Source organism: Ptychodera flava, chromosome 5 (genome assembly GCF_041260155.1).
Source record: "Ptychodera flava strain L36383 chromosome 5, AS_Pfla_20210202, whole genome shotgun sequence".
Lineage (NCBI taxonomy): Eukaryota > Metazoa > Hemichordata > Enteropneusta > Ptychoderidae > Ptychodera > Ptychodera flava.
The window spans coordinates 1216795-1243711 of NC_091932.1; the positions used below are offsets into that span (position 1 = coordinate 1216795).

The window sequence follows — 26917 nt, forward strand, 5'->3', positions numbered from 1 at the left end:
ACTTCTCAAATAATTTTTTTCCCTGTAATTTGCTGTGAGAAGACATGGACAGATGCTCAGGACTCTATGCTGGTGCTACCTTGATAACTAACCTACAACTTGTAACGTCATTGTCTAACCTGTTCACCCCAATTTCCTGTAGACAGGTCCACACTCTCCATTGATAACAATGGGTTTGGGCCATACCATTGTAGTGAAAGACTGTAACATGTGAGGTTGTGGATACTTAATCTCTGGAATGTCAAAGTCTGTATATTGACTCAAGGATGTTTACTTAACAAATGCCTAGGGTCATCTCAAAAGTGAGAATCTAAACTATGAAATATGTTTTTTTTTAATGCTTTTGATGCCCAAAAGACCATAGAAATCTCTTATACTTCGAATCAGCCATCCTGCATATTTCTAACATTCATCAAAACCTCATTTCTGTTCAACAACTCATAAAACAGTCCACAATGCAGGATTGGTGTACATTCCAAAACTACATATATGAAAGACCCCTAAAATCAATTAGATAAAAAGGGGGGTTAGAAATTTCCCAAAACTATCTAACCGGCGCTCCGTTTGGCTCCATTTTTCCGAATTGGAACCTTGGAACCAGTCTATGTATCGGTATCAAATATCAACGCAGTCCGTTCAGCAGTTTTTGACTTTTTGTCGTTTACGGAAATGGACGACATCAAACACCGGTTGAAACCACCTCTATATCACAACTTCCAGTTGTGATAAAAATCACAAAACCTGCAATATCACTTATAATGCACAATAGAAACATAGAATATTGTCATTGAAATTTGTATAGAAAAATACACACGCATACCTTCTCAGTACTTCAAATTATACCATGCAGAACTTGGCATGGCAGTGGGGGTACGTATGCTACAGATAACACATAGTCAACATGTTGCATATTAACAAGTCAAATGTTTCATTTTTGCATTAATTTGCCATTTTTCATACCAGTTATTTAAGATACAAATGTATGCACCAAAATTAGTAATTAACAAAACCATTTTCCACAAAATATTTCTTTGTTGAGTCCAGTCACTGTTCAAGTTCAAAAAAGATTTGAGAGCTGGAGCTTCTCAATCAAGAAAATGAATTGTGTTGGTGCATGTATCATATGACAAGTTCAACAAAATGTTTGAATTATAAATCACAAAGTCACATCTAAGTCACTAAGTCACTTATAAAAGCAGAAATCTCAAGTAAGTAAGATTACCTGTTCAGGGGTACGTATGCTACACACAATATTACAGGATTTGAAATGTATGAAGTCAAAATGTCCCTAGTGATATTTTTCCTCAGTTTGTATTTAAACACTCAGTAAACTCTTCAAAGCTATCTATAAAAGAAATGAAGGCTACTTCACACATCGTTCTACCATTGTTAGAGATACGGTATACGATATAGTGATTGGATCAATGAAGTTTCATGTTAACGGGAGACATGGCGAGACACAGGTGAATCTATAGTGCTTTGACCCTGGTCATGTGATCTTGGGCCCCAGTAAAACCGGTTTTATGATTGAGTGATTCGTCTTAACTGTTTTCGGAACCAAAATGAGGTCCCTTCATCAGTCGCTCGAATGGTTTTGTTTTCCCACATGTTTAGTTTGATGGTCACCTCTGTTCATCAAAAAGAGACGCTAAAATCGCTACGTTGTGGTCTGATTGTCGTGTGGTTTGTTGCTTAGACCCTGCATGTTCGTTTGTCTCCTCGTGTTTGAATTTTGCTTAAACGAGGATGACTTTATATTATTATTCAGCGTTTTCTCTCGACTGCGTGATTGCTCAAATTGCGCATTTCGAGCCATTTTCTGCCCTTTAAAAGTTGCTGACTGCGCGAAAATCGTGCACAAAACACAGGACGCAAATATGGCCATATGATGGTGACCCAAGCGCATAGCGTAGTGACCTGTAAATTTGCTGTTGGTTCTGGCCAGAACACTCTCGGCAAAGACAAAATATCACCTGTCATTCAACTTTGGTAAAGGACATAGTTGTGGTTCAGTCTCCATGGATACTAGTGCCAATTTAATGTTCATGTTTTGATAGGATTTGTTGTTTTATGTCATTAGTAAACATTAAAAATAGCACCCACTAAAATGTGTAGTCTGCCCCCTAATTTTGATGATGGGGCAGAAATTGCACCTTCAGTAAACATGCAGAGAAAACACTGATTATTCCTTTTATATGCTATGATCGGTTTTTCTGGAAAAACTGGCGAGTGTTTGATTGCCCTCTATTATTTTCCAGTTTCTTAATAAACATTGTTTGATATGGCTGGTTTTAATATACAGACTGAAGATCGTTGTACAGACAAGTTTTGTCATTACGTCATTCCTCTTATCTTTGGCAATGAGATATTCATGATGTTTTAGTTCGGTTGACTTCATTTCTGATACGAGATATTAGTGAAGTTTTCATGTGAAAAAATTGACCTTTTTAGTGAAGTCCATGTTGTTGTTGCATGTGCGAGCATATCTAAGGAATTCGCCTTTAATGAACCCTTTGAACGTGCTACGTGAGTGACAAATTTCATAATAAGTATTGAAATGTGTCAGTAGGTTTTGTACAAGCCTTCTTTCTCGATTATATCTCTGATCTTTGAAGACCACAAGGTCAAGGTATTAGATTTTGTCCATAGAGTGGTCAAACGTGAATTTGAACGTTGGGTGCAGGGTATTGCACTCCTCAACAAATGTTTGAAGTTCACATTCTGTTCCTGTGTAAATCATGAAAATGTCATCTCTGAAACGTTTCCATAGGAATTTTCCATCAAAGTGACGATTCAATATAGTTTTCTCCGTTTCATGGAATGTAATGTCAGCTATCTCTGGTGAGGCCATGCTTCATCCAAAGATTTGTTTGTAGCATTCTCCGTTGAATTCAAGTATGTTGTTTCATGTACCTTGTAGGTGGCTTTTTGATATCGTACGTGTTGGCTGGTACAATTTCAGCATCCAGTGCTATGGATACTGCGTTTATGGCTTCATTTTGTGGCATGTTTGTGTACATAGATACCACATCAAGTGTTAGCACAATAGAGTTTTCTGGTATTTTTATTGATTCTATCTTGTTAATAAATTCTTTTGTGTCCTTGACGCATGTTGGTTGCCTTTGGACGATTGGTTTATAAAACAGTCTAGAAATTGCGAGATTTGGTTTGTAGAGCTGGAGCAGCCACTAAAAATCGGGCATCCGACAAAAACTGTTCCTTTTGGTGGGGTTTTGTGCATTTTGAGTAGGAGATTCTATCGTGGTGTGCGTATATGTTTGATTTTGGGATTGAGGAAGCTGAGAGTCGCCTATACTCAATGATTTTATCTTCGCACATGTTTTTAATGATTTCGTATATCAAATTCAGCGTACAGTTGATGTTGCCTTGTGTTGTTTTACAGTAATAGTTAGCATTTTACAGCTGTCTATTACTTTCTTTAATATAATCTGTCGTATTCACAATTGCCATGCCTCTTCCTTTATCGAAGGGCTTTATTGTGATTTGTTTGTTTTTGGACAGATTATTCAGAGCATTTTTTCCTGCTTGGGTCATGTTGCTTCTGATGTGGGTTTCAAACGGATTTCAGCTATCTCAATTAGCTTCGAGGCAGTTTTCCAGCTTAGGGTTATCCATTGTCAGTGCTGTCCACATGGACCTACTTTTGAATGGATGTCAGATTGATTGTTTGTTCCTCATGATGTAATGCAATCTCATGATGCAAATAAATTTCTTAATGTTTCTAACAAGAGTTTTTTCTGTGTGGACATTTAGAAGTGGAATAAACTTCAAGCCTTTGCTTAATGCTTTGACTTCAATATTTGTTAGAGTTTGATTTGAAAGATTTTTAATGAATCTCAGATTTTTCCCACAAGGACAACTTTGACTGTTTAGGGTGTGTTTGTGCATGTTTATCAACCCATGAAGATGAAAAAGTGTGAAAAATAAGTTTTCATAAAACTCTAACAATAATATTTTCAGTTCCAGTGTAAATTCTCAGAAAAATACCCATTACAAATGATATGAATAACTCGGTGACAAGTATGTAGCATACGTACCCCCTTGATGTATCTCCACAAAAATGTAGGGTTAGTTGAATTTGTTCGATCTGCTTTTCAATAAGATTATATTTATAACAACTATAACCCACCTACAAACACCATATGGGTATATGAATGAGAAATAATAGGACTATTTTTTAATTAGAATGAGAAACAATGAAGAAAACATTCTATAGATGTCTTATTTGCAGAACCTAAGGACCTTTTGTGAAAATATTTACAAATAACTGTCACCAAAACTTCTCAACTTCCAGTCTGTAATCAAATAAAAATATGGTGTTTGAATATACAGCTCAAGTGTGTATAATATCAGTGAGTCCAACACAGGGGTACGTACTGTACAAGGGGGTACGTATGCTACATTTGTGAACATTTTAAGATCTACTGAGAAAGCCAATTGAAGGATAAGGCCCATGCAGCCCACACATACTATGACATACATGCTCATCATCATCACAGAGTTTCACTTCTTGAATACAAGTTCTCTTCAAATGGGTCAGGGGGGTACGTACGCTACAGTTTTTTTACCCTATTGAGGGGGACCAAGTGGCGACATAATTAGAACATGTATATGCGAAGTACATGTTGAATTCATTATATTACCTTTTCCATACAGGGATACCCTCAATATTGTGACAAAGGAAATCCATGATATGTCTGAGTTTATTATGATCAGATCCATTTAATTCTAAGAAAGAAAATTATCCCAAAAAGCGTAACAAGAGGGTACATATAAAAATCCCACAATATTTGGAGTATCAAATGCGAAACAGCACCCTCCATTATTTTCAATGGTGGGTCTAATGTTGTAATAAAATGTAGTTCATAATAATTTGTCTTCAGTTAACATTGATTCAAATTATTCACATTAAAAATATTGTAAAATGAAATGACCCTCCCGTAACGCGAAAATCAGCAGAATTTTGAGTGTTAAAATTGGTATATTTCTGTTAATTTTGGGCGATTTCGATAATTTTTTTTTTAATTTGTAGATTTTTTTGAGCTTATTTTGAAAAACCAAGTTTTTTGCTTTCAAATAAAATATATTTTTTATTTTTGATCGTAACAACTGAATTTTTATTTTGTACACTTGATTGTGATTCAGCCGAGTATTACAAAGTTTATTTACAAACAAAACCTGACCTTTTTTATTTTTAAGCAATACATAACAGCAGAAGTCTATCGGCTGCTAGGCCTCTTGTTAAAGCTTTTCCCATGTGACCTAAGCTCCGCCCAATGGAAAATAACAACCAAAAGCATTTATCTGGAGATACAGGGTAGCTCAACATGAAATCCGGAAAAAAGTTATAGTATATCGGTATCTCTTGAGATCAGACTACTTGTCTACTCGTTGACAAGCTTATAATCATCTCCCACTAACTACGTTAGTCCGACACAGATACTCATTTTTGATAAGTAAACATGTTACTTCAATCATGAAAACAAAAACATAAAACTTTGCCAAATTTTGTTTTTAAACAATCAAACTCACTTGCGTATATTTGCCTTTTGACCTCTTTTACTGTCTATATGACTTTAGTTGACATTGCTGTGTACTTAGCACACAAAAGTTATGATTTTATAACCATTAATATACGTGCAAAGGTATGTCCAATGTCGCTCCATTACTGTATCTGAAAATGCATTGATGGTTGCTATGGTGATTGCCGCCCTGTCAACAAGGTATGTGATAAAAAACACTAGTATTTTAAAGAGATCGCATTAGCTCTTATAGCTAACTAGGTTTTCATGTTTGTACTTTTTGGTTTGGTAAAAATGTTGCAAAGCTATTTGCAAAAAAATTCCACAAACAATTTCTAAGTTGCTGAAGGCAATGCCTATTGACCTTGACTTACAAATCTAAAGGTCATGGGGTCAATTAAGAAGCAATGCGAACTATTGATATGCATCCTTAAATCAATCAAATATCTTTTGTCGTGTATTTGATAATCTATTTTACATAGTATGCTTAATTTTAATGCTTTTGAATGCTGATTCCATGACAACAATATTTACACTGAAAGCGTATTCAGCAAACTGTCCAATGGAGATTTTCTCAAAATTCAGATTATCAGGTTTAAAAGGCGGCTTTGTTCCCCACTCGAGTCAAATGGAAGCAAATTGACAAAATTTGGGGTCTGGCTCATAGGCTACATGCATAACTGAAAACTCACATATGGTTGCCTTGGTAATTACTCACTAACGACATCATCCCTGATACAAAACATACTAATTTCAGAGAGCACACATCTGTGGCTATTGTTGAGCAAGTTTTTGAGTTTCTATTATATGTTATGTAAACGTAGCAGAAAAGTATTTGTGAAAAATGCTTGATTTTACAGAAATTCTGAGATGTTATGGGCATGACCTATTGACCTTGACCCAGAATGTCAAGGTCATGGAGTCAACTGAAAGGCCATAATGTGAGGTACCAGTATGTGTCATGAAATCATGTAAATATCTTTTGCTGTTCACTAAATAGTCAGTTTTGTATAGTATTCTTAACTTTTAAGATTTTTAGTATGGTTGCCATAACAACAACTTTTGAGACAGAAAGCTACTTCTGAGACATGTCCACCAAAGATTTTCAGAAAGTTCAGATTTCGGGCTTTCAGAAAATGTATGGGGGAATTTGCCCACCCAAATGGTACCAATCGACCAATTTTGGGGGTCTGGCTCATGGACTATCACAGTGCTTTCAAACTTTCCAAAACTATGAGTAAATACTAAGTTTGTGATTATTCACTATTTTTGCAGTTTGGAAACTTTTGCATAATTTTGGTACGATACATTCATTTTAACAACGTAATCTTTATCAAATTATGTATCTTTACCTAAAATATTGTGATGACACAAGCAATAGTTTTCAAGTTTTGCTGCTGGTCAATAGATATACCGGTATACATGTAACTGTATACATACATAATACATAAATACAAGTACATTCATGTACATGTGGATCACTGCTGAGTGATCCTGATTCCAATGCTACATACATGTATGTACATAGCAAATGGGAGCTAGACATCGAGCAAAACAACTGCAGAATTATTAAACAAAAGTTGTGTCTCTGTTATTTATAAGTTGTTACTGTACCTTGAGTCTTCCTTTGACAGAGTCTGCTGTCAGAGCAACAGCAGCAGATGTATCTTTCTGTACCACATTGGTAAATTCTGCTAGGTCTCTCTGCATAAAACCCCATGCCTCAGAAGACTGTGGATAAAATCAGTGAAGTCATTAATAAATCAGTGTTGTCCATAAGGCTACTACTTCCCTTGTTGTGAAATGGTAATAAATGAATTGAAATCAACAAAGTATATGAAAGATGGCAAACCACTAGTACATGTACGCATGGAGCTAAAAAAAGGATCTAGTTATGTACATGTACATGAAAAAATCGTAATAAAATGGCCACATGGTGGCCATATTGGATCATATCACAAAACAAATTGACGTGTATATGTATGACATATGAAGTAATCCTTGTACCAAGTTTGAATGAAATCGCTCCAGGCATCTCTGAGATATCTGCGTGAATGGATGCATGCACACACACACGCACGCATGCATGCACGCACGGACATGACCAAACCTATAAGTCGCCCCGGACGGTGTCCGTGGGGACTAATAAAACACATAATTTGAGTGTGTTTCTTCATTTTTTACATGATGTTATTTTGAAGATCAGTGTTTTTCTAATTTTGCAATTTTTGTAACATCATAGAGCCGAGAATTTGCCGTACATATTATTACATGTCATCAACCAACCTGTGCAAAATTTCATGGCATATTGAGGAAATATTTGCATCATTTTTGAACTTATGATGATATAAAAGTAATATTGAAGACCAAATTTTCAAATTTACAACAAAATAAAAGTATTTATTTATGAAGGTGTATTTATTTCAAAAAATGAGGGTACGGTAGTTTTCTTTTTGGCGCCTGTACGTCCGCCTTTCTTTCCAACAAATTATAGGGATTGAAGTTCAGACAGTTTCCGCTAAGGGGACAAGTCAGCATCTAAACTTTGAAATACTACTTGACTGGCTTGGCTTGCATGTACTGGATCATATGGCATTTGAATTTTACCATAGCCTAATTAATTGACAGCTGGCAAATGACAAATAATTTGCGGGGAAAAAAATTGAACGCCTGAGGTCAAGATGAGGTCGAACTTTCAACATACGATCATGCATGGTTGGGGTCACCAGTGGGTACATCGAGTTCATTATCATTGCATGAAAATACTTTTTATATTGGTTCTTTGGCATTACTTTTGCAATTCCGGGTACTTGTACTCTATCGTCGTTTGACCAGTAGTCTTTTACATCTTGCATGGTGTGAATTTTGATCAAAATATTCACTGCTATGAACGCCCGCATTTCATCACCCTCCATCTCATACCAGTACGGATCATGTAGGCACCAGGCAATACTGACACTGAGTTGCATTGTGGTTGATTTCATTTCAACTTGTTGATGGAAATGCAGCGGAATTAATAGAAAAAAATAATGTAACAGCTGAGCTCTGACGCCTAAACTATGATAAGAACAGAGTCAGCAACTAGAAAATTCGGTAGATTGAAATTTCCTACCATGGGGCGACTGTATGGGATCTCACACAAGTTATTTGGTGCTTCCGCTTGTAGTTCAGCATGTACCAGTAGTACTTGCTGTAGCACTTCATCGATCTCACCTTGTTGATGTAACTCACTGTTTCTAAGTCTTGAAAGCGGTATAAACAGTAAAAATAATCAAACGGCCGAGCTCTGACGCTTAAACGAAAACCATTTTCACATTTTTTAAGCTCATTTGATAATTTTGGCAATGCAGACTTCATTTGAACAAAATCCCATCTATAGCCCAGAATGCATCAACACACCAAATACCAAGCTGAAAAGTGCAGCAGTTTGTGAGATTTTGATGTTGAAAAAAGTGTTGCTCAATGCAACTCCCCTTCAATAGTGGTATACACTGTAGCTTATGAATGATAGCCTTGTCTTTGAATTGTTCATTTCAATCAGTTTTATTTTTATTCAATTTGAAGTCAGAAGCAGTGTTGATGTTCACATATAGTATTACATTTGAATGATGAGTTAGATTGACAAATGATAGTGATACCTCTCAGGGTTCTCCACGGTTTGTGATTTTATAGGGGTGGATAATTTGCATAGAAATTAGCATATCATTTACATATAATCCGCATAATGTTTCTTTTCATTTTTGAAAATTTACTTTGGATGTTGATTTAGGATGACAATGAACCAATCCAGTTGTCATTTCAGTGTCTAGCAAATGGCAGCAGGAACACTGCAATAACTACTTTTTAATTTTACATTTATTGATGAAACCAATAGCATTTGGTGAATTGAGTATAGATAGCGTCATCCTCATCCTCAGCTTCAGGTGTCAGCCAAAAATTAATCTGGATACAACGCTTCCAGCGTCACTTTAACGGGCATCAGATTGATGTAATAATTAGTGAGTCATACATTTCCAGCAAGAATGAGAAATGCAAATTATGTTTTACTTCCCTTAAAATATTATGGCCTTTGTCTATTGCCATATTGGATAATTTTGTGTGTTTATGACAAGGTGTTTACAACACAACATTCTTATATTTGAATGCCATATATTTCTTCTAATGACATCCACAAGCAATGTTTGTCATCTCTTGACAGAAAACGGGATTTATTCTCCAGCATCACATCCAACAATTCCTAACTATGTCCCATGGGGCAATAAGTGAATGATACATTTCCAGCAAGTATGAAAAATGCACTCTACACTTTACTTTCCTTAAAACTCAAAAAGCTTGTCGTATTACAGCGGGTTCTGTAAGCAATGCAACCAGGGTAGGGCTGCTACCAACTAGATATAAAGTGCTCACTTTTTTGAGATTCAATTGATTTTTATTCTTGAAAAATACCGTCAATGACGCTGTACCTTCTCTAATGTGTGGCCAGGTCAGGTAATTGGTTGTTGGCATGGAGTTCTTGGTAAATAGTTGATGATGTAGGGGCATGAGGTGGGATATGGACCCAAAGAACCCAAAAGATGATTAAATACATCAATCAAAAAAATTCTAAGCTACAGTATAAACTGCCTAAAGATAGTTCAATGTGGGAAAAAGTTAAATAATTCAGAAATAAGAATTCACAGTCCAAAATAGTAATGGCGCACTTAATTACTGACCTGAGTGCATGTGAAATACACAACCTGGCATCTGTAAATTAAATGTATACCAAGTGATCATTTTAAGTCACTTTTAACTGTTTTTAATGGATTTTCCAAAGAGTCCTGTGGAAATGATGAAAAACGCTTATCTGGTCTTGTGTTTGTATAACCTCATGGCTGATAATTGTCATAGTATTGAAAAAAATTGAAAGTGAAGAAATTACTGTTTTTAATAGGCATATTTTCCTTGAAATACATGACCGTGTAAAGAATATATGCCAAAAGTGTTTAAGAGTAAATTTCTTTTTAAAAAATAATTTAATCTGTGACCAAAGGATTTTTATTCTTTGAGTTTACAAATTCAAACATTGCAATTTGTTCAATCATCTTGTGCAGTGCAAAATTTATAAAATGACTGAAAAACAAAAAAAATTGGCAGAATTACAGTCTTTGTGATGTAAAATTATGGGTTGACATCACAATAACTGTTAATCTGTTTGAAGTACTAATATACTATAATTTAAAAAAGAAAAGTTCATGCAGAAACGGTAAAATATATTGTCAGCAATGTAGTGTTAATTTTGACTTTACATCAAAATATGCCTTTGCTGGATACCAAATATATAGGGCGAAATATTAAAATCAGCCATGTTCAGCAAAATCCACACAACAGCATTGATCCTTTTCTAATTTGATTTGATTTGCTCATGTTATCCTTGTATGACAGTCAGTACAATATGGAACTTGAACACAACACAGTGAATAAGTATGCTGTAAATGAAATGGTGTGGCTGCATCCACATGCAGCAATAGGAGTGCCTTTGTCTCTCACCCCTCATTTCCAACCTGTCCCATCCCTGAAAAATAGTTTGGTCTTATATTTATAATGTTAATAATTTCTGTATTTGTTAAAATGTGCGCATCTCAAAAACTTTTGATCATAAACATTTTCATTGTTTTTTATAGCTGACCAGTCAGTTAACCTGTTTATATTGAATATTTGCGCATTTTTCCGCAGTATTTGACATTTTCTGAATACCGTCTTATTCAGTTTGTCATTTTCTAAAAGTTTAAATGCTCCATGCATTGTGTGGTCAAGCTTTCCACAAGCATCAAATGTGGTACTTCATATAGGAGGGTCTGCCTCTAGAGGGAGGGCATCATGAATAGTGTTTGTTGGTTAATTCCTCCACGTAAACTTCTGATTGTACTGTAAACATTGAACATGGCCGACGTCCGATTTTCCTGTCTAAAACTTTCACTCATTTTCGTTCATATGACTCTGAAACTCCAGGAAACGAAAGGGTTATCTTGAAATTTTGAGGTACTCGCCGATATTTTGCAAAATTAAATGAGAAAAAATGCAAGGAAAATGCCGACAGGCTTACACAATGACAGTTTTCAGACTCGGAGGCATATGATCATCTCTGCAGATTATGCAACAGGCCAAGATCACGTGAGGCCAAGAGGGGATATCCACGCAACTCAGTACCAAACACTAGCGCTCACAGAGTGAGCAAACACAAAGTGAGTACCCCTAACGTCAGCTCAGTAGTCTGTAATAGATTGTAGTCAACTAAGAAACCTTGGAGAAAGGCTTAACACTGCACTGTGGCTATGCCGCTAAGTCCCTTTTGATTTTTGTCATAGCTCAAAATCGTTCTCCCACACCTCAACCTGAGCCATGAACACCCCCACGAGTTTATGATATGACCATCACAATGGCATGACGTCAACGGATCTTGACAGACGGAAGTCTTGACAGACGGAAGTACTTGACAGCAGCATACTGGTTTTCAACTCTAATACCTTCTCTGTCTATAAATAGACACGAGAAGGTAAAAATAGTGTAACTTTGTCTGACTAAAATTTCTAGGCTAGGCTTTCTTTGAAATTTTGTATAACTTCGCAAAAGGTACCTGTAGACCAGGATTGTCAGGTATGTCAGGTCAATGCAGAAACCTTAGCACTGTCTTCTTTGCTCTAGTGACCATTGACTAGAATAATTGACAACTTGCCCTCGTTATATTGATTAGTTTTAGTAGTTCCATGGTTTAAACATGGAATCATTAAGAACTTTTATTTTGCACATCTATATTAAAGAATTCTTGGCTTGTGAATGTGATAACAGGGCTCGAAATTAGCGGTTAGTCCTGTGTACACAGACTACCAACTTTTCCCTGGGGCTACCAAAGTCCATGAAATGGTAGCCCACATGGACTACCAAAGCCTGGGACATGAAATTTAGTCAGTACTTGACGTGCAATGTCTGGTCTTCCACTTTTGTCTGGTCTTTCACTTTTTGCAGTCAAACCCAGCTTGGTACAGGAAGGCCAGACTATGACTTTGCTTTGCAAATTACAAAGATGACCTTGCGATGGAACTTTGCAACGTACAAAGTTTCTATTTCTCAACTGATGTACTTAGATGACAGTCACAGAATATGATGGCCAATGAAAACATGTTCTCATTGCATTTTGATCAAAATGTATCAATCATAAATTCCTCCCTACTACAGAAAGCCCATGGTCCGGTTTTAGCCCTGCTGAGAAAGTGGTGGTCATTGGCATGAGTGGACTATCAAAATTGGCACGCACCTCTGAGAATGAAATGGGTCGTCAATACAAATAATAAGTCACCAAACTTTTTAGGGTCACTGTCGTCAATTATATCACTTTCCTAATAAAGGTGTGCAAGTATGCACATCAAATGACTAACAAATTCACTTCATGGGCAGAATCTTGAAAAATAGCTTTTCTTCTCTTGTTAACAAAAAAAAATCCCTATACTTAAATATGCATGAGCTTCCAGCTATTGTCACTGGGCTACCAACTTCAGAAAATGGTAGCCCAAATGGACTACTAGGGGAAAAAGTTAATTTCGAGCCCTGGATAATATTCCCTAACATTTTCCTTTGTTCATCAAAGGAATACACATGTACTTGTGACGTAATGACCGTGTCACCATGAGTCAAAGGTAAGAGGTGACAAGGTCATTATCTCATGAGTATTTTTCTTCGTTGAATGAAGGAAAACATTACGGAATAATATATAACTGTAGTTCGAAGTCCTATGTAAACGTCGTACGAGACATTGATTGAATATATGGTTCCTCATGTCTTCTTTATAATTAGCCCTTTCATATCTTGGAACAGTGGCAAATCATACACATTTTCGACTGTCAACACTACACTTAAAGCCACGCTTTTCAATCCCAGGTTCTCGCATTAGTGGAGTTCTCCTCCCAGTCAAACACTTGGCCAGTACAATGTTTGATTTCTATAACATTAATTACACAAACTGATCTCAACCTTTTGTCACCTTTTGCTAATCCTGCAAACAGAGTTTATACAAGCGTTTGATTGACGGTCGGTTCAAATCGCCAACGGTCATTCATTCCCCACCACAAACGCTCAAATTTCCTAAAATATTGTCTTCCAGTTGCGTTAGCCTTTGAATATAACCACATTTGATTGGCAGCAACTTCGCGCTGACCACTTGGCAGTCTGTCTGCGTTTTTGTGGCTGGCAAAAACTAAAAAGTTGCATTTTCTGGAGCATGTGCCCGTGTGTTGCCTGTTTGGTGTCCACTTACACAATGAACGCCGCCGTAGCTTCGCGTCTTTTTAAAGGGAGGCTCCGCCTTTAACTCATGAGTTATATCACACACATAGTCATCGGATCATGGATTGGAAATTACAAGCACTGCAGGAAAATGAATCTTTGTGAGATGTTCTCCTGGTAAAAAATTTCTTGCAAACCAAATTGAATTGTACGGTACACTGCAAGTTTATGGTGAATTTTAACATTTATGCCTAACTGGATCAAGTCATTTAGCAGTACCGGTATTTGGATATGACACTGAAGCTGATACTGAGTGGCATATTTTCAGTATCAGCCAGAAAGGTCACACAAAGCTAAGGAAATGGATAAGAATGAGGATGACACCAACTTTACACTGGTCATTGATGGTTGATGAAATTTAATTTACGTCGCGATGAGTCTAAGAGGATGTCTACATGCACCTCAGGGTGCAATTAATGCAAGAATGCTCACTATCAATGTTGGCATATTGTTGTATTTATAGTGTTTGTGGCAAATGAACAGAAATAAGGTGATTTGGAGATAAGAGGCACAATTTTACAAGTAGACTACTTGTAGTATAGCCACAAACTGATGATGTCAAATCTCAGTACACAAAACACAGACACCTCGTAATTATGGCACTGTGTATCGTGTACGGCAATTTGATGTCATCAGTTTGTGGCTATACACTTGTAAAATAATGATAAGTTGCTATAAGTTGCTAAAATGTTTTAAGGGCAAAGTTCTGTGATGCAAAGTGATTTTGGGACATTCATGCAACAAAATTTGACCAATCTACATCCATCAATACTGACAATACATAAACAGTAGACAAGCACACAGATATTTATTACACTTTTCATAGGGCATCAGGAAAACAACACATGCCTGGAACTATACGCGTATTCCCATGAAGTGATGACGGCATACTTTATGTATATTTTGCGAACGCAACACTCGCCTTTCGATATCCAGATCGTGATTGGTATAATGTGTACATTTGACGCATCATTTTACGGAAAAGGGCACCTCTTCAAGATTTATGAATACACTGATTCGATGAATGGGGCAATGGAGTACAGCTTATCATGGTTAAGTGGCAAAAACGTGCCTTATCATGGCATTGCTTCCCGGCATTGCTTCTGACGTTACGTTCAAAGTAAACTAAAAGGCTACAAATAATGTCGATACGACATAGACTGAGATCAACGGCGTCACATGTGATCAATGTATTATCATAATATGTGACACAGCTGTTCCAATGACAAATATGCTAATCTGGGAAAAGCTTCCAACGATAAATTTACATGTCACAGATTGTATGACTCACATACAATCAGACCAAAAATGAAAACTTTGGTATCGATAAATTTGCAAGCCAAGCCTACCTTCTCTTTTGCTGCTTGTATCCAGCCGCCCCACCAACTTTCGCCTTTGCCACTGAAATAGAGGGAAAAGCAATGTTTCTTGGATAAAACAGTCGAAGAATTTAGGTTGAAAATTTCGAAAGGTGGTTATAAACTCAACATATTAGTGAGATGTCGTTGTCGTCAAACCTACCTTTCCGCCATATTTGTTTTGTTTCTGTAAATGTCGATGTACCGCACGCAATTCAACCGAGAGGGCGCTTTTTTGTTCACGTCCTTCTGCCTAGCCTGTTCTTCCTGGTGCTTACCACAGGTGCTCGCAGCGTTGCTGGGACAGTCAGTCGAAGGCCGAAAGCCGGAAGAGTGAGCCGAAGGCTGAACGTCGGCAGCAGTTGTCGGAATTCTCATAATAACTACCGAGGTTCGGCCTTCGGCCTCACACACCCTGCCCTCGGTCTTCGATCAACTATCCAAGTAGGCCTACTGGTAGCTGTGGTGTTTTCCCGGGGTGTTTTCAAACGGGATTCCTGCCTTTCAAGGACTGATTTTGACTTTTACGACTTTATAGCCCGTAAAAGCCAGGAACCTCGTCTGAAAACACCACAGCTATGGACCAATAGCATAGAAAAATAGTAATGCATACCACGCGGCGGCCGCAATGTATCGAAACACACGTAACCCTAGCCCTTCGTACTTAATCTTAATCTTAATCTTAATCTTTATTTCTTATATAGCGCATTACATTAAAAATAATCTCAATGCGCTTTACACTTAAAATCAACAAAGAGAAGGATGAAACAAAAATTGTTATAAACTGACAGTAAAAAAGCAAAGTTAAAATTAGCAACATGTTATAAAAATTCATCATAAAAACTACAAAAATTATGAATAAAAAGACGTAAAAAGGTGAGTTTTCAGTTTACTTTTAAAAACATCGAATGACTGAACCGCTCGAATATGTAATGGCAGGGAATTCCATAAGCGAGGTGCACAAATTGAGAAAGCCCTATCACCGTAATACACTGTGTTTCCTATTGGCTGATATAAATTTACAACACTGGAGTGAGAGCGAAGTGTGCGCTGAGTGTCACGGACTGTAAGCAATTCACCTAAATACTTTGAGCGTGACCATTGAGTATCTTATAAGTGATGCCAAGAATTTTGAATTCTATCCTTTGCTTAACTGGAAGCCAATGTAATCTGTAAAGACAAGGTGTGATATGATCTGCATGCCGGAAAATGCCGAGAGAGTTTGACCGGTTAAGAAGGGCTTGACTACGCAGTTTCTGCGTAGTGAAGCTTCATTACGTATTCATGGTGACCCCTGGCCAGCTGTCAATAACTTTGGGGGCTTTTGTCTTTTGGCCTGCTTTGCATATGCGTCGTTGGACACGACCTGCCAATCACCCAGGTGGTCAATTAAACTATTAATTGACTGTTTACCGACCCAATTAACACTATCCAGCAGTATCAGTCATATTTTAATCGCGTGGCACGGGTGGGCACAACGTAGGAACGCGTGTATTTCTGTGTGTACGTTTCACTTGTGGTGTTGTTTGTACCATCGTGTGTCCTTGTTTCACCTACAGCATTACCTTCAAGGTGACAGGCTTACTATTAATGTTCAGTATCATTGCACCGAGTTCTGCCCACGGTGAAAACCACCTGTTTTGCCTACTAATTACTGCCCGTCGCTGCCCGTCCTGAATGTAGCCTATCTATAGCTACAGTAATCACATAAATCATTTATCAGTTTTGATATATACTCCTAAATTGTAAGTTTGATCAAAATCGAGACCACATTCAAGGGCTATGCAGACTGTCCATGTAAGCACACACAGTGACAAGAAGGCGGCAAACACCTACTCACCAAGCACATCGAATCGGCGAAAAGAAGCATAAAAAGCTAGGCTTATCGCCAAAACAAACGCGCCAAGCGCTAACAAAAACCCATACCAAGCGGCCCTTTTCAGGCCACCAAATACTCCAAAAAGGGAACTACCAAAAAATACGATAAGATGACATAGAACACACAAACACTTAAAGAAATAACAAAATCGTACACATAACAAACAACTGAAACACAACATTAAATACAAAAAAAACAATCACAGTAACGTAACAGAAAACATGGCCGTGGAAATAAATCAGCTATTTCCAAAAAGCCGACAACAACATGAAATTCAACAACAACCTATCATCGCTCAAACTATGAAACTCCGAAAATAGTACTAGGCAAAAGCCCTAAAATTCATTCGGACACCAACAAAACCAAACAGAATAAAACCACCTCAGGATTTCAACAAATAAAGTCGTATAATGTGACTACGCTACATCGTGAGACACAAACAATCGCAACAACACCAACCAATTCAAAGAAAAGTCAAATTGGACTCCACGAACAACAAAAAAAACAAAAACTTGAAAGCTATCTGAAGCTGCTAAACTCGCACTTCTAGAGATACCCTTTCAAACAAGGAAACAAAACATGTCGCGTGCCAAAAGAATCGCGATAAACCAGCTGGCAAACATTGGACAAATTTTGGGAAAATAACCTTTCGACAAGGGTCGGTTTTTCGTTATTGTCAACACAAACGATTACGTACTCGAATGCGAAAGGCAATTACGTAACACTCAGTATTATACACAACAAGCCAGAACAAACAGTAAACAAAGTAAATGAACTATTAATTAAAATGTACGAGAACAAGCACATCAACCAGGATACTTGTAAGTATCTTGATCCAATAAACATAAAATCCGTACCCCCGCAGTGGTACTTATTGCCTAAAATTTCACAAACCTCCGCAAAAATCTAAAAGACACACCAGTCAAAACAAAATTTACCGAAGTAAAGAAATATAGAACAAACAAACCGAACCACCAAACGGACTCACAACGTGACCAAAATTAATATACTTGCCTCGCTAATCGGAAAGCAAGACCACTAAATGCATTAAAATAAATTTTCACAAACACAAACTAAGGAAAGAATCTACACTGCGACTGATGAGAAACCACACTCGGGTTTCGAAACGCAAGCGTCAAAGGGCGACTCTATCAACTTTTGTAACAACATAGGTCCGGCTGCGTCTCGCCATAAGCTTTCCCCACACAAACAAAACATTACCGTACACACTAATCCAAACTTCTCTACAAATATCCAAAGCGAAACAAACATTTCATTAACACAAACAATCGGATAAGAATGTAGGAACACATTTTCGAAACGAATCAAACACAAACTCGACACAAAAACATTTATGATAGTTAGGTGGGGAGCCTGTTTCACATTTTTTACATCTCGCTATACTGTCTATGATTCTAAAAATAAAGTCATCTGCCACTTTTTCTGTATACGCGGTTTGGCAAAACTCATCTCTTCAATCGAAAGTCGGGCGATTTCATGGTTCTTTGGGGCACTTAAGTGTACGTCGAGCTTAAGGAATGTAGTTACATTCGCGATGTTTTATTCGAAAATTATTTATTCCTTCAAGGGCGAATGCACATAATTTATGCTGTTGGAAATACTGGCCGCTCATAAACAAGACTTATTAATAAACTCAATATATGTGCATTTTTACTTATATTGTCAAAGTACCACCGACACCCACAAAAAACCAAATGGTTCAGTCCAGGTATTTGCAACTCTGCCATCCGACTGGTCAACAGGAAATCAACCATAGGTGTCTTTTGGCACGCGTATACGCCAGTCACCTAGGCGACGGTAATCTGCACCACTTATCACCATCGGGAAGGTACTCCTCCCCATATACCACTGGTGATCCCACCCTCAAGGCACTGCGTCATTCGACCAAGCATTGTTATTGTAATTTCCTGCATAAATTAACGGCGAGGTCAACCGGTCAAACTCTCTCGGCATTTTCTCTCATGGTTTTTCTTGTTCTAGTAATTAAACGAGCTAAAGAGTTCTGAATCGTTTGCAGCTTTTGAATCTCATAAGCTGGCAGGCCAAAAAGCAAACTGTTACAATAATCTAAGCGAGACGTGATGAAAGCGTGAACAAGTTTCTCCGTGGTGCTCTGATCTAAGATGTTACGAATTTTCCCTATCTTCCATAACGCATGGGAGGCTGACCTACAAACATTAACAACATGGGCCGACATACTACCTACTGTATCCATGGTAACACCAAGATTACGAACTGCGTTCGAAGGCTGTATGGTGACATCACCAATCTGTACATCACATCGAGTTACCGGGCCGACACCTTTGAATTTAGATGAGAAATGTACAATCTCTGTCTTCCCGTCATTGAGAACTAGCATATTTTCTCTCATCCACCCTCGGATATTCTCCACACAAGACTCGATAACATCGATCGGGACACGATCGCCCTCACAAGTGATATAAGATTGGGTGTCATCTGCATACATCATACAATTAAGCCCATACTTGGTCACGATATCCTCTAATTGTGCAATGTATAAGCTGAAAAGAATTGGTCCAAGGACCGAACCCTGGGGGACGCCGCATTCAAGGAACTGTGCCTCCGACACAATTGACTCAACACAGACCGATTGCGTACGACCCCGCAAATACGATTTGAACCAATCCCATATAGTTCCTGAAATACCAAATCTGTAACGCAATCTGTGAAGCAAAATGTTATGGTCAATTGTGTCGAAGGCAGCCGATAGATCAAGTAAAATCAGAACAACATCTCTGCGTCTATCAAGAGAACGCAATACATCATTTTACACTCTACAGTCTGAAAGGAGGGTACTTCATTTGCATGCATAATTAGGGATTTAGTTCAAATTCGAACAGCGCCCTCTAGCCAGTGAGTGACGGTTATGGCATTTTTCGCCAGAATTTTATCCGCAGATATCTCAGCCTTCGTTTAGCATCCGTCCTATTTCCAGTTAGCGGCTGAATTGTACTCTTAGTTAGTGTTCGCCGATGATTTTTTATGGGGTTTTATCGATTCGTTTTTGCGTTAGCCTTATTTTCATGGTTTTCGAGCGACCGAAAATGCCGTTCACTAAACACTGCCGCAAAAGCATATCCAAAGTCAAATTTCCATGAGAAGTAGGGAGGGGACGTATCTTGAGTAGGTCCATACGATCTGAAAAAATCTCAGTGGCTTAAGCCTCCGTTTTTGAAATAAGTCTCGTTGAAGTTGACTATGCAGCGACGTTCATGTGTTAAATCTAACATGGCGACCTACAGCGCAGCGTGAGTGTACAGGTAAACTCTTTCAGCTTTTTCTCGGTCCTCACCGGCTAACTTGGCAGATTTTTTCGGTTCTGTTTATGTTTTCAATGATTGTGACGAGAAGCAAGACTGCAAGCTTGTGTTACCTCACTGGCCAACACAATCTGCCTGGCTGGCTTCTCGGTAAAGTCGTGGACAGTGCAAATGGAAAAAAAAAACACTACGGTGACAGAAGGGCTACGTTTTCTGTCTGCGGCCGTACACGTAGTATAGTGGTAGACACCCGTCGTACTGACTAGCAGTGCTGTTTCGTTTATGAGTGATTTTTCCGTTTTCGCATTCTAGTAGCTAGCAAGCATACAAAAACTGTAGGAAATAACATCGACTGCAAAAAATCTCCGTGGATAAATACGGCTACTCTGTATCCCGCACACGAGTACGTGAATATAGATGCGGCTAGAATGATAGCCGGTAAACAACTGCGCGTTGCGGCCATCCCTGCTAGCATTACCGTGCGTGCTCGAACTAGACTGGCACATTTTATAACTCATGTAACTAGCAAAAAATTTTTTAAAGTATTGATGGTCATAATGTGACATTAATTAAATACTTTATTTATATAACATCAGTGACCCGAGATTATAGGAGTAAACTTTGAAAAAAATGAAAGATTAATCGTGTAACACCCGCGCCGTGTGAACTACAAGTGGTTTGGTCGCGGTAAACAGCGTGGAGTGTACGTAGCGTAACGGGTGTTCGTATACTCATAGACCCTCGAGATCTACGTATACAGCGATATGGTAACTGCATGCCAACATTCAACACTGCCGCAAATACATGTCCATGGTCGCACGGTCATGAAAATTTCACCAAATGTTGATAATAGTTAAATGAATATTTTCTGAAATTTTCGGCTTGGCTTAGACCTCTAAGGTCATTATCGAGCTGTTTTACGAAAAAGGTGAAGTTTACTTCCGCATTTGGCGGGTCGACCTCGCCACCCACTTTGTAGCGATTTAAATAAAATCTTCTCAACTTTTGTGATTTTAACCCAAGGAAAACAGATCATTAGTATGTATGCTACAACTGAAAGCAAAAATTATAGTTCTAGCTATTGTACGTTTTGCTGCACGTCGATATTTAAAGACCACCCTTTCGCCGTATTTTATCCCTCACTGCAGTGGCGGTCAGCGTAACGAAAACGAGGCTCTCTAACACGAACTTTTATGCAAATTTCATAGGCTCCTTTCAGACTGTCTAAGGAGAGCAGTTTCTGTACTGTACCCAGCTCGATATGCCGATTGATGTTCTGCGAACAGATTATGGTGACATAAGTAAGCATTCAATTGTTTAGAAACTGCATGTTCAATAAGCTTTGAAAGAAACGAAAGATTTGATACAGGGCGATAGTTGTTAAATATGTTTGGATCCAGGTTTGCCCTTTTGAGCAAAGGACGAACGAGTGCCGATTTGCATGAATCTGGAAATTCGCCATAAAGCAAAGACCTATTGATGATATTACAAATAGCTGTACAGGTCTGTGTACGCGTTCCTGGCGTTATACGGCCTCCACCACATGTGGTGGAGGCCGTATAACGCCAGGAACACACAAACCTGTACGCAGGGCTAACGTAACCCTGGCTTGAACCACAATGGAAAATAGTTTTAAATGTTTTTTTGTTAGGGAGTATGCGTTTTTTACAGGGACGTGGTCGGTGAAACTTGAGCAGCAAATGAAAAGTAAAAAGCGACCCCCCCTCAAAATCAAATTTCTGAGATTTGATCCCCACACCAAATTCATCAATTGTAAAATGTTACCCCCCCCCCCCACAAAAAAAAAATCATCAGATTTGATTCATTAACCCTTCGCACCCTATGGCCATGGGCTGAAAAATTATGCCCTCCAAAAGTCTTTGCAAGAAAAAGAGTTACCCACCCCAATTTTCATGCACAAAAAACAGCGACCCTCCCCCAGATGTCACAGTACGTATCAATAACACATTGTATCTTAATTGATATTTAATTTCCCATTTAACCTTTGAACTTTCAAAGAATCCTTTTTGAACTCGACAAATAATCACTGGGTGAAATTTTAAAGAATCCTTTTTGAACTTGACAAATAATCACTGGGTGAAATTCCAATATCATATTGATTTTTCAGTTCTGCACTTTCAAATATAATATTCTCGTCACGTTTATTTATATCAATTGTCAAACTTTAAAGCACAGCAATAGTTGCCAAAGCACTGATTGAGACTGATTCAGTACTTTCTTGTTTGAATTCACGAAATTATGTCCTTTTCATTTTTTTCATTTGGTATTTTAAAAACAATATGTATGCTGGTAATATTAGGTAGAGACCGCATAAAAAAGTTATATTGGTGTCAAATAAAGTTTATAATTTCTTTTTATATTAATTTGTTTGATGATTCTATTTATGTTTGACGATGGTAGTGTAATTGCTGAATGCGCATATTGACTGTTTTGCATAGGATGTATTTGACAGGACAATCAACACCGTACATCCTTGATGTGCTTCATGATTTCTCCAGACACAATTTATAGTCCTTGCATTTATGCAACCATCCCTTTAATGTATGCACGGAATGAAAGGGTCTGCCCCAAACTGTTCCATGAAAATGCTGACCATCCCCTCCCAATTGCAATCGCACACCCCGGCCGTTATTTCTAGGCCCTTAATTTCTTTTCCGTACTTTACAAAGGGGCCTATTTCGTGATGTGTATACACCTAATATTCTGCGTAACAGTACCTGTGCCTGTCAAATTCACACCTTACAATCCTTTGTTTTCCATTGAATTTTAATTCGGTTGAATAAACATGTTTTCTGTTTAATTAATCTCATCTAAAATTATTTGAACATGACGGGATGACAGCCTAGGGCAGTGAACTGAGGGGCTGTGTGGCGTTTCTAAAATACCTACACGTCTATGACTGCTGTTCTGTACGATAAATATATTGTTGACTAATAGCATTTGCAACCCATGTTACTAGGAAAATCAATTTGTTAATTGTTAATTGTTTGTGCTCAGAATTGAAAATATCACAATCTCTCGGAGGGACTGTGAAAATATGAACACGATTGAGGTACTCTTGCGATAGATGCGATTAAGGTACTCTCACGACGTCGACGGCGACTAAAAATAGAAGAAATCTACATACATGTTTACTTTTGCAGGACAGGTTATTTTGTGATATATTCTTTTGATATTTACATGAAAATCATGACTCGATGTGAATTGTAACTTCCCAGTGCCATAAGATCTCCGGTCGAATCAAGCCAACACTTTCCATGTCACAAGCAATAGTGTCTCAAAAAAGTTCGTCGTTATTTGTATTCCGCGTTAAATGGCCCAAAAGAATATCTTGCTAGGTAGGCCGGACTTGATCTCCACATCCCAGAGAAGAAAAAAAATGGACAGATCGTCCATGTAGCCGACACGAACACGAAGTGTCTGTTTTGTCGGCTACATGGACTGTGTGCCAAAAAATGGTACGTTGTTGCTTTGACACGCTCGACAATATGGAAAATATTAGCTTTGGGAGCAGCTGAGTTCCTTTGTCTCGGCCGTATAGATTTCAAACCACGTAACTTCGGGTAAAGAAGATTGTCAGAGAGTTTAAGGTGCAATTCCATATACACATGTCGCAGTTTGCTTATGATGTGGCATGACGTCGACGTTGGTTCGATAATAAAATTGTGGAGCGAATCATGTTATAACGAAATAGGATTGTCCTTGGTATCTCGAGTTTGTATGCGCATGTCAAGATTAAAAACAAGTGACGGATTTAAAGTTAGGGGTTGTCGTGGTCGTAGGGGTCCCATACGACCTTTTGAGTATATTGCCGACACCCTCGCCATCCTGACCAAACCTCATCTTCATTGATCAAAATATAAAGTTGCATTTTAACGTCCGCGGTAAAATAACAGGCTCTCATGTTCATGTCTCACTCACGATTTTACATTGATTATGTACGCGATGAAATTTTGAACTCACACCAATGTTTGCGAGATTAATTTTAAACGTCAAGGTTTTTAAAGTTCGTTACGTTTGAGATCAAACGGTGTGTAAGATAGGTAACATTGGGTCGCATTTGCGTATCTGAAGCGACTGCAACTCCACCTTCCCATGCATTTCATCCCTTTAAGACTGCATTCACAAACACCGGGGGGAGGGGAAAGGGGCTTGAGGAATTCGAGGGAACTTGAAAGTTCTTGGGGTAGTAGAGGGAAAAAACGTTTGAGCTTGATATGGGGGTTCTGAAAAAACTTTGGTTCCCAATTTTTTACATTTTCAGATTCCATAGCTTTGAAATTTAAAGTAATTCAATGAAAAATGAGCAACATTGCAATGGCTGTAAGGTTAATAATTTTTTGAATCATGTTATCGCATTTCATTACTGTTACTTTATTTTGAATAAAACTTGAAATAAAATAAAGTTTTGCTTGTCGGAAAAATGTTTTACTCTTCCCCAAAATATAGGTTTACTCTCGCTAGAAAGAGTTTACTATGCATCATAGGTAATTGCGCCCTCACCTGAAATATTTCTCCTCAGAACTAAATTGCGCTTTGAAGAAAAGTAAGTTTGACTTTTTCATGCTTCCTTTTTCGTTCTTTCTCACCTCAGTTCAGTTTTACCAAATTCTTAAACCACACTCATATGTAGAAAATATATCTTCAAGGAATTAGTTTTGTTGTCTTCAGAAAATAATTTCTCTCCATTGAGAAAAAAGTTTTACTCATTTTGCTGCTCTGAGAAAATCTTTTTTCCATAAAGACATTAATTTTTCTTTGAAAAATAAAACTTTTCTTCAAGAATTTAAGTTTTCTGCTCTAAAGTCATAAGGTTATGTCATTTAAGTAACTCAGTTCGCGCTCAGCAAAAATCTTAAACTCTTGCTGTGAACAATTTTTACTTCTTTTCGAAATAAAAAACGCTTTTGGGAAACAAATATTTTGTTCAAAGTTAAAGTTATTTTTTAAAAGTTAGTTTTTTTGTTAAAAGTTTTTGAAAACAGTTTACCCTAAAAATAAAGTTTCCCCGTTCAGAAATAAAAGTTTGCTGTGGAGAAATAAAATTTCTTACAAATATTAAATATATTGTCAAGAAATATGCGTTTATGTTCAAAAGTAATATTTCGATGATGTGTAGGGGAGTTTGTTGTCTTGAAAATTTTTACTTTTGTTTTACAACATAAAAAATACTTTTGAGAAACATATTTTGTTTATAGTTAAAATTAAAAATGATAGCAAGCACTTACAAAGTCTGTAGATAAACTTGTTCAGTGATCAAAAATTTGGCGCTTTGATTTGAATGCCAGCAAAATGTAAGGTACTTACCATCACCTTAAAAAAGAAACCTATTAAGTTTGATTACCATGTGGATAATTGTTTGCTCGATCATGTTTCTCACATTAAGGATTTGGGTATCATTTTTGATTCCAAACTCACTTTTGTTCATCACATTGACTCTATTGCAGGTAAAGCCAATTGCATAATTGGTCTCATTAAACGCAATTTTAATTTGATTACTCGAGTTGCTGTCCTTCGACATCTGTTTATTACTATGGTGCGTCCAATTTTAGAATATAATACAGTCATTTTCAATTCGATTTCTGACAGTCAGGCAAACCGTATTGAGTCAGTTCAGAAACGTTTTCTTAGATATTTACATCATAAACAGGGATGTCACAATGACTCTTCATCTTGGTGTAATTGTGACTATAACTTGCTAAGTAATCTTTTTAAAATTCAACCTTTGTTCTTACCTAGGAAACTATTTGATTGTATGTTTGTGCGTAAATGCCTTTTATCTTCTTATGACTCTACAGATTGTACAGGTTTTTATGGTCTATGCGTACCTAGATACTCTGCTAAACATAGACCTCTATTACATATCCCTTATTGTAGAGTTGATGTTACAAAAAATGGCCTGATTGGACGTACGTCACGACTTTTTAATGATCTGATTGATAAGGTTTGCGATGTCGATGTTTTGAAGAATCTCATTCAACTTTTAAAAGACATGTTAATTTGTTTTTGTCATTGTTTGATTTTTAGAGTACTTTTTATTTGTTTAAATTTTAGTGTATTTTATCCTTTTTATTTTCTTGCCTGTAAGTGGCTGCCTGATGGCGCTGTTGATGAGCAAATAAAATAAAGGGAAACAATAAAATAAAATAAAAAATACTTTCTAGAAGTTAAAGTTAAGATAAAGTTAAGTTTATTTTTTAAAAGTTAAAGTTTTTTGTTCAAAGTGTTTTAAAACATTTTACTCTAAAAATAAAGTTGCCCGTACAAAATTAAAGGTTCGCGGTGGAGAAATAAAATCTCTTACAAATATTAAAGATATTGTCAAGAAAAATTAGAGTTCATATTCAAAAGTAATAGAGTTCGTGGCGTGTAGGGGCCACCGTAGATCACAGTTGATAATTCAATGTGTTTGTCACTCGACCCTGTGAAACAAGTAGGCGTATACGCGTAACCGTCGTCACCTATGCACCATGACCCCATGTAATCTGCATTGTATGC

The 26917-nt window shown here is 37.4% G+C and overlaps 1 protein-coding gene across 1 annotated transcript in view; it reads right to left on the reverse strand.

The window, feature by feature from the left end:
* LOC139132744 (BSD domain-containing protein 1-like) overlaps nt 1–15610 on the reverse strand; it is a 74583-nt gene extending 58973 nt beyond the window's left edge. The window contains exons 1-3 of the mRNA XM_070699010.1: nt 15381–15610; nt 15209–15260; nt 7158–7274 (exon numbers count right to left, since the gene is read on the reverse strand). Coding sequence (XP_070555111.1) covers nt 7158–7274; nt 15209–15260; nt 15381–15595 — 384 coding nt within the window. The 5' untranslated portion in view covers nt 15596–15610. The remainder of the gene's footprint in view (nt 1–7157; nt 7275–15208; nt 15261–15380) is intronic.
* Nucleotides 15611–26917: the final 11307 nt, after the last annotated feature.